Here is a 15,651-nt window from a genome sequence, read left to right on the forward strand (position 1 = left end):
TGGAGTGATACAAAGGCATTATAATGTCCTCATTTTTGTTTTCCATTCCTTTCCTAAAAATACCTAACATTCTATTTGCTTTCTTAGTGCCTGGGTTTCAACGTATCATTACGTAGCTATAGTTTTGGTTTCTCTTTCCCACATGCGTCACTTTGCACTTGCTCACGATAAACATCATCTGCCATTTGGATGTCCAGTCTCCCAGTCTCATAAGGTCCTCTTGTAATTTTTCACAATCCTCTTGCGATTTAACAACTTTGAATAACTTTGTGTCATCAGGAAATTTAATTAACTCACTGACTACTCCCATCTCTAGATCATTTATAAATGTGTTAGAAAGCAACGGTCCCAGCACAGACCCCTGTGGAACCCCATTATCTATCCTTCTCCATTGAGAATACTGACCATTTAACCCTACTCTATCTTTTAACCAGGTTTTAATCAACAATAGGACACTACCTCCTATCCCATGACTCTGGAGTCTTTCATGAGGTACCTAGTCAAACGCCTTCTGAAAATCCAGATACACAATATCAACCGGTTCACCTTTATCCACATGTTTGTTCACCCCTTCAAAGAAATGTAATAGATTGGTGAGGCAAGATTTCCCTTCACTAAATCCATGTTGGCTTTGTCTCATGAATCCATGCTTTGAATATGCTCTGTAACTTTGTTCTTTATAATAGCCTCTACCGTTTTGCCCGGAACCGATGTCAGGCTCACCAGTCTATAAAATTTCCCAGATCACCTTTGGAACCTTTTTAAAAAATCGGTGTTACATTGGTCACCCTCCAATCTTCCAGTACCATGCTTGATTTTAAAGATTACATATTACGAACAATAATTCTTAGGAGTAGGGTCATGCTTTGCAGGAGGGGAAAATGAAGAAATTCAGGGCAGCTGTCCAATGGCTGTACCCCAAAGTAGCTCCCTGCCCTGCACCTGACTGTGGAGCTCAAAAATAGCATGATCCTCTTTCCATCCCATCCTCCCTTCTGCCAGCAGGAGGCATAAGAGAGTAGTGCATGTACCTACAGATGTCTCCTCTGCCACCCTCATGAGAAAAGAATGGGGGGAAGAGAGGTCGAGAGACTCAGATTTGGGAAAATTTATTGCTGGGAAAAAAATTGTATGTGTGTTGTCAAAGTAATGATTAAAAAGAGAAAAAAAAATTTAAAAATCATAAGTGTTAATAGTAATTAAATTTACAGAGTACAAAATAGTTAATAGTATGGACAAGTGCCATGCTCTAGCGCTTCTGGAATGGTCCCTGATTACTATGTGCAATGGACAGAGACAAAGTACACAGCACAAGTAGTCCACTGCCCAGCTCATCCTGCCCCTCCCCTCCCCTCCCAGACAGCAGTCTGCAGACACAGGAGAGGAGGGGCTGAGATTGGAAAAGACAGACTAAGCAGAGAATTACTCTGCTCCCTAATCAAGCCCCTCCCTTTCCATAATTTTCTAGGGCACAGGAGCCAGCTCTGTGTCTGCTGAATACACCCAGTAGTGAGCAAACTCCTTCACAATGTCCAAAGAGGGGTAATTTGTATTGTCTGGCACCCTCAATCATTTGAAACATATATCCTAGTGACTGATGCAGAGAGAGAGAAAAAGAAAGATAGTACTAAGTACTGAAAGAAGAAGAAAAAGAAGAAAAAATACACCCTGGATGTTAGGAGCTGTATCCTCCATTCCACTGCTTGTATACCACTTAAATCGACCAAGGAATCAAAGCGGTTCACAAAAAATATATACAAATTAATAGAGAGTTATCTTATTACCTATCAAACAAATAGGACTTCAAAGCCTTCCTGAACTTTAAGTAATTTGGAATTCTTCAAATAAAGACGGGAATAATATTCCAAATCTTACAAGACTGATAAGCAAAAGAACTATCATTTATACTTTTATATCACACATTTTTAACCGATGGAAAACCCAATCTTAAAAAAGAGGTAGAACAAACTGTCATCCTCTTAGAAGTGTATGGGGGTCTTTTACTAAGTGGTAGTAAGCTCGACATGGGCTTACCACTCTCTAAACCGGAAATACCACCAGGCTACCGCAGCAGCCCAGTGGTAGTTCCCAACCCCAGTGCACGTGTTTACCTGGCAGTAATCGGGCAGTGCCGCTCGCTGCCCAGTTACCGGTAAGTTGCCACGGGAGCCCTTACCACCACCTCAACGGGTGGCGATAAGTGCTCCCCCCTGAAATGGCTGCACGGCAAAAAGCTTCACTTGCCGCACGCCCATTTCTTTAAAAACAAAGCCCAGCCTTCTACCCGCTGCGGTAAAAGGGAGCCTCAGCATGCATCAAAAACATTGCCAGAGCTTAGTAAAAGGACCCCTTAGTTAATAGATGATTGAGAAAGTGGGCAATCACAACACTCTTCTATAGACTTGAAGACATCCTTAAACTACTTAAGGTTCACTTTCTCCACTATCTGTACTTTTGACGTTTCTAATATAGGAACAACATAGATATGAGATTTACCTATGAGCACCAAGGTCTTCCTCTTGAAGGCTGGGAGAGGTACAACCTCTTCATATGAAACTACATCCAACTGGTCGAAAACTAGAGAAGATGGTAAAGAAGAATCAAATTCATCAGCACCAATCTGAAAGTAATACCTTCTACCTGCCACAGTATTCCCCATCTACTGAGCCATGCATCTAGACAGTACAGCCATGTCTGGAGGAGGTGCATTCTAATGGTTTTATTTATTTATAAAAGCTTATATACTTCCATCTTGCCCAAAATCATCAAAGGCGGTTGACAACCAGAGCTGGTGTAATGAGATGTAATGCTATAATGGAAAAAGTTTTGTAGTTATCTTGATTCCACACAATACACTTTAGTCCACTCTATCATCACCTCACGCCTTGATTACTGCAATATAATGTATGCCAGTATTAACTCCTTGGAGATTAAATAACTCCATGTTACCCAAAACACAGCCATATGTTTAGTGTGCTGGGCCCATAAATTTGATCTCCTTTATTTTTTTCAACTTCACTGGCTTCCCAGATAGGATAGGGGTTCAAGATCTTGGTTGATTTCACACACAGTCCTTCCTTCCTACCTGTCCTCCAGAATTATTCTGCATAGAGCTGCACATTCTCTTAGCTATCATTGACATGCTTTGCCAGCTGCTTCATATGTTTGACTGGAATTCACCAGACAAAGCGCTTTTTTCTTTACGGCACCTTTTCTGTGGAACTTGTTACCTCTTTGTTGTGGAGCTGAACTCTCCTACAAATGACGTACAGCAAGGCTAAAAACCCATCTTTTTTTCCTCTGCTTTTCCTAGCTAGCAGGTTACCTGCGGTCTGCAGACTCTTGGAGATTCTCCAGCTCTCTGTAGCACTCTCTCTTTTGCCTTCCTGTCGATTTTTAATGGCGTTCCTTTAGTTTTACTGATTTGATTGTAAAATACCTTGTTATTTTGTTCTGAAGGGCAGTATAACGCATAGAAATAAAGTTGTCTACTACGAGGGAAAGAGCTTTTAGCTATGGAATGCTTTACCATCTAATATTAGTGGCATGACTAGCTACCTTGGTTTCCACAAGGTGTTGAAAACAGAGTTTTGAAATCTGCTTTCATTAGGTTATGTAATCTGTTGTTAATTGTAACACTGTATCTAATTTTATTGTCATTTCATGTTATTGATATGGTCAGCTACCTTGGCTTTTGCAAGTTGCTACAAATTCAATTTTGAAATTTGTTTTTTGTTGGGTTATGGAATTGGTTGTTAATTTTAACATTGCATTAATTTTATTTTTATTGTATGATGTTGTTATCATTTGAATTATTTTATTGTACACTGCTTTAACACAATTATATTAAGTGGTATATCAAAAATCCAATTCAATTCAATTCAAACATAACCTTAAAGAGCCCCAGACTCTTAGAGGAATCCCTAACTATGATTTTCAGGACATTCATAATGCATATTCATGAGACAGATTTGCATGCAATGTCTCTGCTATATACTAACGTGATCATGCATATTTCATTGAGGTATTCTGAAAACCACAGTGTCTATGGGCTCCTTTAGGACCAGACTGAGGACTAACAACATCACTTCATTAACAGATTAACAGCCCATTGAATTATAATACTTAAAAACATTGTGTCTTGGGATTTGCGTTCCTGGCTCCCATGAGAACAGGTTTATTAGTCCCAACAGTGTGCCTAGCTCCCCTGAGAACAGGTTTATTAGTGATGGGATACAAGTTATACAGCTAGGACTGGCTCACGAACTGCCAGTCTCCTGCCAGTGCTGGTTCCAATCGCAAAATGGCTGCCAGGACCTCCCATGGCAGTTGTATGAGGTTGCTGTGGGAAGTCTTGGCAGCCACTGCAAATGGAGCAGTAGCATGGGGCAGCAATGAGTGGTGTTCGTTCCTGCTCCCAAAGACTCCACTAGACTACCAAGCCTTCCTAAGGTAATAATTTGTGTGTTCACTGATTACTGCATTTCATTACTACATTCTATGGCAATTTTGGTCATTATTACAAGTGAAAGTACCGATGCTAAACCATTTAACAGGAGAAAGTAAATGAACTCATTTTTGTCAAAAAAGAAGTCGTTAATGTGGGGGGTCTAAATATAAAGGAATTCAGACAGGGGAGGGTAAAGAAATACTAAATGCTGTGTTCTAAAACAAAACTGTGGAGGGAGAGAGGTCATGGAACAAGGAGTTCTAAACTCCATTGTTGTTCAAACTATCCAGAGTTCCATCAGCACAATGTAGTCTTTGCCACCAACCTAATAATACTCATCTTCATGGATCTACCTGATCTAAGGCATCTTTAGCGCTTGATACAATGCTTCCCTCATTCTTATGTGCAGACCCCAGAGGTTCCTCTAATGTATCTATCCAGCTCATTTTCGAAAAAGAAGGGCGCCCAAATCAGCATAATCGAAAGCCGATTTTGGCTGTCCTCAACTGCTTTTCATCGTAGGGATGGCCAAAGTTCAAGGAGGCGTGTCGTCAGTGTACTGAAGGCAGGCCGGGGGCGTGGTTAACAGATGGGAGTCCTCGGCCGATAATGGGAAAAAGAAGGGCGTCCCTGATGAGCATTTGGCTGACTTTACTTGGTCCCTTTTTGTTCACGACCAAGCCTCGAAAAGGTGCCCAAACTGACCAGTTGACCACTGGAGGGAATCGGGGATCACCTCCCCTTACTCCCCCAGTGGTCACAAACCCCCTCCCACCCAAAAAAAACTAATTAAAAAACATTTTTTCCCAGCCTGTATGCCAGCCTCAAATGTCATACCCAGCTCCATCACAGTGTATGCAGGTCCCTGGAGCAGTTTTTAGTGGGTACTGCAGTGCACTTCAGGCAGGTGGACCCAGGTCCATCCCCCCCACCTGTTACACTTGTGGTGGTAAATGGGAGCCCTTCAAAACCCACCCGAAACCCACTGTACCCACATCTAGGTGCCCCCCGTTACTCTTTAAGGGCTATGGAAGTGTTGTACAGTTGGGGGGCTCAGCACCCAAGGTAAGGGAGCTATGCACCTGGGATCAATTTGTGAAGTTCACTGCAGTGCACCCTAGGGTGCCCGGTTGGTGTTCTTGCATGTGAGACAGGACCAGTGCACTACGAATGCTGGCTCCTCCCATGACCAAATGGCTTGGATTTGGACGTTTTTAAGATTGCCGTCCTCGGTTTCCATTATAGGCAAAAACCGAGGTCGGCCATCTCTAAGGTCGACCTAAATGTTGAGATTTGGGCGTCCCCGACCGTATTATCGAAATGAAAGATGTCCGCCCACCTTGTTTCGATAATACGGGATGCCTTGCCCCTTCGCCGGGGCGCCCTTAAAGATGGGTGCCCAGTTTGATTATGCCCCTCCACGTGTTCTATATGCACGGAAGGGAGCACGAGAAGGTTCAGAGACAGTGAAGTAAGAAAGAGGAATGTGCTGCCCATTTTCAAGGGTGAGACATCAGTTTAGGTTGTAGACCAGAAAGGGAACAGTGGGAGCCAGAAAATGGTACTGTGTTCTCAAGGGGAAGGGAATACAGGAGGCTCTATATGTCTGCTTGGAGAGAGGGTGTCTCTTTACTTGCTTTCAGAAGTGAGCCATGAAAGAGACTCGGTGGAGCAGCATCTCAGAGGGTGAGGGTCCCTCCCAGAGTGATAGGAGTCTGGCCCATGGGTACTCTCTCTAAAAAGGTACTGAAGTGATCTTGCACTTGAAAAGGGATAAAAAGATTTTCTTCAGATTTCCTGAATTAAAGGATGAAAAAAAAAATCTAACCTGGATGAATGCGAGGTCCAGTAAGTGCTCAAATGGTTTGAAATTTGGCAAACAAATGAATATTGATATTAATATGTTTCCTAATTCAGTAGTGAATAATAGCTGCAAATTTCAACTGTGGAAATTGCTGACTTTGGTTTTGTCTCTCTGCCACTATCAATATTTTTTCCAGCTATGCTGCAAATTGATTTTAGTTTTAACAGTAAAACTTGTTTGGCTTACAACAAATGCCTGGAGAATGGGAACGAGTGAACCCCCTAGGCTTAAGGTCTCCAAGCTATTGCTGGTCCCATTCCAAGAACTTGCTTTGCTGTAGCCTCTGCAGCCATTACCTGGATAAATCCCAACTAAAAACGAGATTTAAAATCCCAAGAAGCTTTACTTCTGTGTGCTGCCTTCACTTTCTGACTAAGATCATTTAACATTTTCTGATCCTACTGCTTTGGAAAGTTATCTGGCTGCAACAGCAATACATTTGTGACGTGAAAAAAAAATGAAGCACCAAATTCCCTTCCTCTAGATCAGGGGGTGTCCAACCTCAGCTCGCGCCAGGTTGGGCTTTCAGGATTTCCACAATGAATATGCATGCGATCTATTTTCATAGAGTGAAGGCAGTGCAACTCCATATTCATTGGGAAAATCCTTAAAACCTGACCAGGGCCGGTCTTAGCAATTGCGAGCCATGTGCAGACCAGTCCAATGGGGCCCCCACCCCACGCGTCTGCCACCATAAGCCATAATTTATCAGATTTAAAAGAGGTTTAGAGCTCTCAGAACCCCACCTCACCCCGTACCTTGATATGCATCCACCACATTTCAGTAGAGAGCGTCAGACAGTGGCAGAAATGTTCATATCCTGTTAGCTGACGAGCCCAGAGCCTCCTTGCTGCTGCATCCCACCCTTGCAGAAGCAGGAAGTGACATCAAAAGGGGGCAGGACGCAGCAGCGAGGAGGCTCTGGGCTCGGCTGCTGACGAGATATGAACATCGCTGCCGCTGCCTGATGCTCTCTACTGAAATGTGGATGCACGTTAAGGTACAGAGCAGGGAAGTGTTCCGAGACAGGAGGACAAACGTGCCAGAGATGTGGGGCCCCCAGGAGCGCGGGGCCCTGTGTGACCGCCCCTGTTGCCCCTGCCTAAGACCAGCCCTGAACCTGACTAGACTATGGCCCTCGAGGACCGAGGCTGGATACCCCTGCTCTAGAGCAAATACACTCAATACACTCAATAAATTGTGGATCACACTGCAAGGAGTTACAAGGAAAATTATTATCTTCTAAGGTAAAAACCTGCTTTTTGGGAGCATCCTTCACCCAACCACATTATCCACCCTCAAGGTAATGAAATTTCCCCTCCAGCATTCCATTCTAGTCAATGTTAATGTGTTATTCTTCACTCAGCTCAAAAGTAGCAAATATTAATCTACTGACACTCACAGCTGTAGATAAAGCTCCCTTTGGTAATTCTGCCAAATTTTAAAGAGGTGGCATTCAAGCATGCCAAAATGATGTACATGTCAGCCTGCAGTGCGAAGTAAAACTTTAGGGCCCGGTATTCAAGGTATTTGAGTTAGGCTCATAAATTGCCCTGTTTGAAAATTTACTAGGGTTGGGTGCATAACCTTTTACTGATAATTTCGCTAAACTCTTAATTTAGGAGCATAAAAAGTAGGTGGTGGCAAGGGTGGATTTAGGGTGGGGAAAAGAAGTTAGGAGCTTAGCACTGATTTTCCAGGCCTACATTTATGCTCCTAAATTAAGATGAATTTTCAGCTAAAAAGTTATGCTAGTAAGCTTGGCTGAAAATAGGGTACAAATTTAGGAGCTTGGCATTTTCTGAATATTGGGCCCAAAATTTCACTGAACTCCTAAATTTAGGAGCATAAAAAGTGGGTGGCAACAGAAGCAGATTTGGGAGGGGGGAGGGAATTATGAGATTAGCACTGATTATCAGCACTAGGTTCATAAATTAGGCAAATATATGGCAGGCTTAAATTTATGGCCATAACTTTTAAGCTCCTAAATTAAGATGAAAATAAGGCACAAATTTAGGAGTTTAGCTTTTTTTGAATATTGGGCCCTTCCATTTTACTAAAAACAACCAAACTAATGCTTTTTTGGTCTGAAGGGTCAATGTCAGTACAATTTAATGTATAGCTTGATACCATTGGCCTTCTGGGGGAAGTAGGAAGTGCTATAAAGTCGATTCTTGCTACACAGAGAACACTGCAGAGTTCAGTCATAGAAGAATGTTCCCCCTGTGGCTCTTAGGAGAATTCAGGTGCATTTCTTTAAGGAAGACAAAAGGTAACATTTAAAATTGTTTGAGAATAATTTATGTATAAAATTCTCTTACTCATTTTCTCTTTCTTTTGGACATTTTGTTCAGGTCAGTGGGGGGAGAGATAAGGGTACTAAGGGAAAGGCTTTGAATCAGTTCCAGCTGCCCTTTAAGCTCCAAGACAGTGTCTGCTGTTGGGGTGGACTCTGTGGTAGGGAAAGTAGGCAACAGTTTAGGGGCAGCTGCTCTATCACAACACTACATACCTCCAAGCCTACCACAATTCCCAGTTTTGGAGGGTGACCCCCTCCCCAGAGGGCAGTTGACTGTCCCAGTACCTAAGGAGAGGCTAGAGAGATAAATCTGCCACTCTCTGTTGTTCACAGTCCTCTCACTTTTGTCATTTCTTGTATGTGACTGTCTACAGGTGACAAAGGGGCACTTTTACTAAGCCGCGTAAGTGCCCACGCACGCCCAACACACGCCAATTTGGAGCAACCACCCGGCTACCGCGTGGTCCAGGCAGTAATTTCATTTTGTACGTGTCCAAGTAGGCACGCCGGAAATTTTCCAGCACACAGCACTAGCCGGGTGGTGATCAGCATTGTACGTGTTCTGATGATTACCACCCAGTTAACACGTGAGACCTTACCGCTAAGTGAATGGGTGGCAGTAAGGTCTGAGGCCCAAAATAGAAGTGCACCAATTTTCATTTTGCTGCACGTCTATTTTCGGCCCACCAAGAAAAAAAAAAGGTCTTTTTTGCAGGCACGCTGAAAAATGGACCTGTGCGCATCCAATACACATGTCTACAACAGCGCAGGCCATTTTTCGGCGCACTTTAGTAAAAGGACCCCAAAGTTCTTAGGCTTTACTGAGTGACTGGGTCAGATTGCTTGTGTAGGAGAGAGTGTCCAAATTATTTGTCTGAAGCAGGACTGAAATGAAAATGGAGATGTTTCTCTAATGCTATCATTGAGTATAATCACACATAATTTGCACCTCCAACGTTCCATCGCTGTCTGGCTGCCTCGGTTCGTAACATCTCATGACGTCAGCCAGTCTCTAGCGTTCCATTCCCCCTCACTGCCCCGCCCTCACGTCAAAATGTAATGACGTCAGAGGGCGGAACAGTGAGAGGGAAGGGAACGCTGGAGGCAAGCTGACGTCAGGATGTTACCAACGGAAGGGAAGCCAGCTAGGCCAACCAGAAATCGATAAGGTACAAAGGAAGAGAGAATCACGGCACATCAAGGGGAGGGCAGGGCAGAGCACAGCACAGAAGAATCGATGGGCATGGATGGGATGGGATGGGAGGAGAGGACAGGAGAAGAGAATAGTGGGACACGGATGGGAGGGCAGGGAAGAGGAGAATCACAGGACATGGAAGGGAGGGGATGGGAGGGAAGGGAAGAATCGCTGGACATGGAGGAGAGGGGAGGGGAGGACAGGGGAGAGACAAAAAAATCGCTTACAAGAGAGCCTTTCTAGGGCCCATTTCATTGTTGAGGAAACGGGCTGGGTTCCACTAGTAATCACATAAGTCTGGTAAGAATATATCCAGGGGCCTGATGAGATAGGATAGTGGGGCGGACACAGCTGCCAGGCTTTAGCTCCCAGTCTAGAGCTGTAGGGCAGAAAGGCAGACTGAAAGATACCGATATCCTTTTGCAGACATTTTAAGAGAAAGGATTGCCTTCAATGCTATTGAAAGAGTTGGGATAATGACATCAGTGTAAATTTTTATGTATGCATACAAATTTCTATGCCACCAATTTGACCAGGATCATGAATTCAGCTATAAACCAAAATTTAAAAAAATAAGCACACAAACAGAAACGCATCCATTAACATTATCCTGTGAACAAGTGGGTAATAGTGGAGGATGGGGTTAGAGCAGGGGAGTGAGGGTTCAAATCCCACTGCAGTTCCTTGTAATCTTGGGCAAGTCATTAACTCTCCATTGCTTCAGGTACAGAGACAGATTGTGAACCTTCTAGGGATAGAAAAATACCTCCTGTACCCGAATGTACACCATTTCAATAGCTTTCGGCCTTGCAAGAAGTATATAAATTAAAAACAAAAACATCAATCAGAACTGTACTGAGTTATAAATGCACCCTGCGTGACTCACCCACTGGTGCCTCCCCCCACCCCAACCCACACACACTTTGCCATTGCTAATGAGAAGAAACAGTGCACTGGGAGCAATTTTTGTGTCCTGTGCAGACACAGCCCTTGGTAATGGTGCTGCACTGGGAAAAGAGAAATTTCTCAGCCCTGCCATTAACTCTTAAACTTTCCTGCAAGCCACTCGCCATGAGAAGTGTGGTAAGGAACACATGCACATCATCCACTACTGTTTCACCCACCTGAGATGAAGGTTACGAGCCTCCCTCCCCTCTTGGCAGAAGATAAGAGTGAGGTATTTCAGTGGTGCCCACTGGACAGGAAGTAGAGAGATGAAATGAGAGAGTTCAAGAAGGAGAAGTTGCTGCTTACTGGAGCTGTGCTTGGCCAGGTACTTGTCCTTACACTTCTTCTTCTTCCCAAAAGGGCCACAGCTTTGCGATCCGCTCTCATTGCTCTGAGTCAGGCTTGCCACTCGCCTGCAAGGGCCAAAGACAAGAAAAAAATCCAAGTCAGGGGACGGGCCAGCCTGCTACCATATCCTTGAAGTGGTGGAGTAGCCCCCAATGGGCACAACAGTGAGCTGAGACAAAGGGTTCACATTTTGCTTCTCCCACTGCAGCAACTTGTGATCTTGACTAAGTCGCTTCACCCTCCATTGCCTCAGGTACTATCTTAGAATGTGAACCTTCTTGAGCAACGAAATACCTACTGCACCTAAATTGTAACTTCCCTTACACTTGGCTTTGGAAGGTAAGTAATTTATGATGTGGCTTGTGCAGTACAAGTGCTTAGGATAGACAGCCATGCTCTGGGACTTACACCTGCCAGGTCTTCATTAATAGATACCATACTGCCTGATACTGAAAGCAATTTAAATGGCCTGGAGAAGAGGCTCCTGACCAATTAAATCACTTGTCCAAGGCTAACCATGAATATTCAGCAGTACTGGTTAGTGCCACTGAATATTCGCAATTAGGCCCTGAGCCAAAATCGGCTAACTTGTCGGTGTTCTAGGGGTATAACTGCAGGGCCACCAAGAGACAAAAGCAGGCCTGGAGCAAACACTCTTAGGGGATGTAGCCAGGAGCATGGGAGGATGGGACTCTGGGGCCAACCATTCCTTTTTGCTCTCTACATAAGTACATAAGTACATAAGTAGTGCCATACTGGGAAAGACCAAAGGTCCATCTAGCCCAGCATCCTGTCACCGACAGTGGCCAATCCAGGTCAAGGGCACCTGGCACGCTCCCCAAACGTAAAAACATTCCAGACAAGTTATACCTAAAAATGCGGAATTTTTCCAAGTCCATTTAATAGCGGTCTATGGACTTGTCCTTTAGGAATCTATCTAACCCCTTTTTAAACTCCGTCAAGCTAAACGCCCGTACCACGTTCTCTGGCAACGAATTCCAGAGTCTAATTACACGTTGGGTGAAGAAAAATTTTCTCCGATTCGTTTTAAATTTACCACACTGTAGCTTCAACTCATGCCCTCTAGTCCTAGTATTTTTGGATAGCGTGAACAGTCGCTTCACATCCACCCGATCCATTCCACTCATTATTTTATACACTTCTATCATATCTCCCCTCAGCCGTCTCTTCTCCAAGCTGAAAAGCCCTAGCCTTCTCAGCCTCTCTTCATAGGAAAGTCGTCCCATCCCCACTATCATTTTCGTCGCCCTTCGCTGTACCTTTTCCAATTCTACTATATCTTTTTTGAGATACGGAGACCAGTACTGAACACAATACTCCAGGTGCGGTCGCACCATGGAGCGATACAAAGGCATTATAACATCCGCACACCTGGACTCCATACCCTTCCTAATAACACCCAACATTCTATTCGCTTTCCTAGCCGCAGCAGCACACTGAGCAGAAGGTTTCAGCGTATCATCGACGACGACACCCAGATCCCTTTCTTGATCCGTAACTCCTAACGCGGAACCTTTCAAGACGTAGCTATAATTCGGGTTCCTCTTACCCACATGCATCACTTTGCACTTGTCAACATTGAACTTCATCTGCCACTTGCTCGCCCATTCTCCCAGTCTCGCAAGGTCCTCCTGTAATCGTTCACATTCCTCCTGCGACTTGACGACCCTGAATAATTTTGTGTCATCGGCGAATTTAATTACCTCACTAGTTATTCCCATCTCTAGGTCATTTATAAATACATTAAAAAGCAACGGACCCAGCACAGACCCCTGCGGGACCCCACTAACTACCCTCCTCCACTGAGAATACTGGCCACGCAATCCTACTCTCTGCTTCCTATCTTTCAACCAGTTCTTAATCCATAATAATACCCTACCTCCGATTCCATGACTCTGCAATTTCTTCAGGAGTCTTTCGTGCGGCACTTTGTCAAACGCCTTCTGAAAATCCAGATATACAATATCAACCGGCTCCCCATTGTCCACATGTTTGCTTACCCCCTCAAAAAAATGCATTAGATTGGTGAGGCAAGACTTCCCTTCACTAAATCCGTGCTGACTTTGTCTCATCAGTCCATGTTTTTGTATATGCTCTGCAATTTTATTCTTAATAATAGCCTCCACCATCTTGCCCGGCACCGACGTCAGACTCACCGGTCTATAATTTCCCGGATCTCCTCTGGAACCCTTCTTAAAAATCGGAGTAACATTGGCTACCCTCCAGTCTTCCGGTACTACACTCGATTTTAGGGACAGATTGCATATTTCTAACAGTAGCTCCGCAAGTTCATTTTTTAGTTCTATTAATACTCTGGGATGAATACCATCAGGTCCCGGTGATTTACTACTCTTCAGCTTGCTGAACTGACCCATTACATCCTCCAAGGTTACAGAGAATTTGTTTAGTTTCTCCGACTCCCCCGCTTCAAATATTCTTTCCGGCACCGGTGTCCCCCCCAAATCCTCCTCGGTGAAGACCGAAGCAAAGAATTCATTTAATTTCTCCTCCTTGATCGCCCCTTTAACACCATTTTCGTCCAGCGGCCCAACCGACTCTTTGGCCGGTTTCCTGCTTTTAATGTATCTAAAAAAAGTTTTACTATGTATTTTTGCTTCCAACGCTAATTTCTTCTCAAAGTCCTTTTTTGCCCTCCTTATCTCCGCTTTGCATTTGGCTTGGCATTCCTTATGATCTATCCTGTTACTTTCAGTTGGTTCTCTTCTCCACTTTCTGAAGGATTGTTTTTTGGCTCTAATGATTTCCTTTATCTTACTGTTTAGCCACGCCGGCTGACGTTTAGTCTTTTTTCCCTTTTTTCTAATACGTGGAATATATTTGTCCTGAACCTCCAGGATGGTGTTTTTAAACAGCATCCACGCCTGATGCAAGTTTTTTACTCTGCGAGCTGCTCCTTTCAGTCTTTTTTTCACCATTTTTCTCATTTTGTCGTAATCACCTTTTCTATAGTTAAACGCTAGCGTACTTGATTTCCTAGTTTCACTTCCTTCAATGCCAATATCAAAACCGATCATATTATGATCACTGTTATCAAGCGGCCCTCGTATCGTTACCCCCTGCACTAGATCATGAGCACCACTAAGGACTAAGTCTAGTATTTTTCCTTCTCTTGTCGGCTCCTGAACTAGCTGTTCCATGAAGCTGTCCTTGATTTCATCAAGAAATCTTATGTCCCTTGCGTGTACAGATGTTACATTAACCCAGTCTATATGCGGGTAATTGAAATCCCCCATTATTATTGTGTTGCCCAGTTTGTTTGCGTCCCTGATTTCCTTTAACATTTCCGCATCCGTCTGTTCGTCCTGGCCAGGCGGACGGTAGTACACTCCTATCACTATCCTTTTCCCCTTTGTACATGGAATTTCAATCCACAGTGATTCCAAGGAGTGTTTTGTTTCCTGCAGAATTTTCAATCTATTTGATTCAAGGCTCTCGTTAATATACAATGCTACCCCTCCACCAATCTGATTCACCCTATCACTACGATATAATTTGTACCCCGGTATGACAGTGTCCCACTGGTTATCCTCCTTCCACCAGGTCTCAGAGATGCCTATTATATCTAATTTTTCATTTAGTGCAATATATTCCAACTCCCCCATCTTATTTCTTAGGCTCCTGGCATTCGCATATAGACATTTCAAACTATGTTTGTTGTTCCTAAGTACATCATGCTTAGTACTTGACAGTATTAATTGGCAATCTTTTGTCTGATTTTTATTGTTATTTAAAGATACCCGATCTACTACAATCTCTTTTGCAACCTCACTATCAGGATACTCTATCTTCCCTGTTATGGTGATATCTTTGAAAGATACCTTATCCCGAACCATGCTCTTTTGAGCGACTGTCGGCCTTCCCCCCATTTCTAGTTTAAAAGCTGCTCTATCTCCTTCTTAAACGCCGATGCCAGCAGCCTGGTCCCACTCTGGTTAAGATGGAGCCCATCCTTTCGGAATAGGCTCCCCCTTCCCCAGAATGTTGCCCAGTTCCTAACAAATCTAAAGCCCTCCTCCCTGCACCATCGTCTCATCCACGCATTGAGACTCTGGAGCTCTGCCTGTCTCTTGGGCCCTGCGAGTGGCACAGGTAGCATTTCAGAAAATGCTACCCTGGAGGATCTGGATTTCAGCTTTCTACCTAAGAGCCTAAATTTTGCTTCCAGAACCTCTCTCCCACATTTTCCTATGTCATTAGTACCCACATGTACCAAGACAGCCGTCTCCTCCCCAGCACTATATAAAATCCTATCTAGGTGACGCGTGAGGTCCGCCACCTTCGCACCAGGCAGGCAAGTCACCAGGCGATCCTCACGTCCACCAGCCACCCAGCTATCTATATGCCTAATGATCGAATCACCAAGTACAACAGCTGTCCTAACCTTTCCCTCCCGGGCAACATTTGGAGATATATCCTCGGTGCGAAAGGATAATACATCCCCTGGTGGGCAGGTCCTGGCTACAGGAGTACTTCCTACTTCACCAGGGTGATGCTCTCCTTCTAGG

The 15,651-nt window shown here is 44.1% G+C and overlaps 1 protein-coding gene across 2 annotated transcripts in view; it reads right to left on the bottom strand.

Moving 5' to 3' along the window:
- The window catches only part of MPP1 (membrane palmitoylated protein 1), a 110,068-nt gene that overhangs the window by 20,526 nt on the left and 73,891 nt on the right, over nucleotides 1–15,651 (bottom strand). For both annotated transcript variants that reach the window (XR_003942758.1, XM_030208939.1), the window contains exons 7-8: nucleotides 11,063–11,169; nucleotides 2,497–2,577 (exon numbers count right to left, since the gene is read on the bottom strand). Coding sequence is in view for 1 of the 2 variants with exons in the window: in XM_030208939.1 (XP_030064799.1) it covers nucleotides 2,497–2,577; nucleotides 11,063–11,169 (188 nt within the window). In the remaining variant the exon portion in view is untranslated. The remainder of the gene's footprint in view (nucleotides 1–2,496; nucleotides 2,578–11,062; nucleotides 11,170–15,651) is intronic.

Source organism: Microcaecilia unicolor, chromosome 7 (genome assembly GCF_901765095.1).
Source record: "Microcaecilia unicolor chromosome 7, aMicUni1.1, whole genome shotgun sequence".
In the NCBI taxonomy this organism is placed as follows: Eukaryota; Metazoa; Chordata; class Amphibia; order Gymnophiona; family Siphonopidae; genus Microcaecilia; species Microcaecilia unicolor.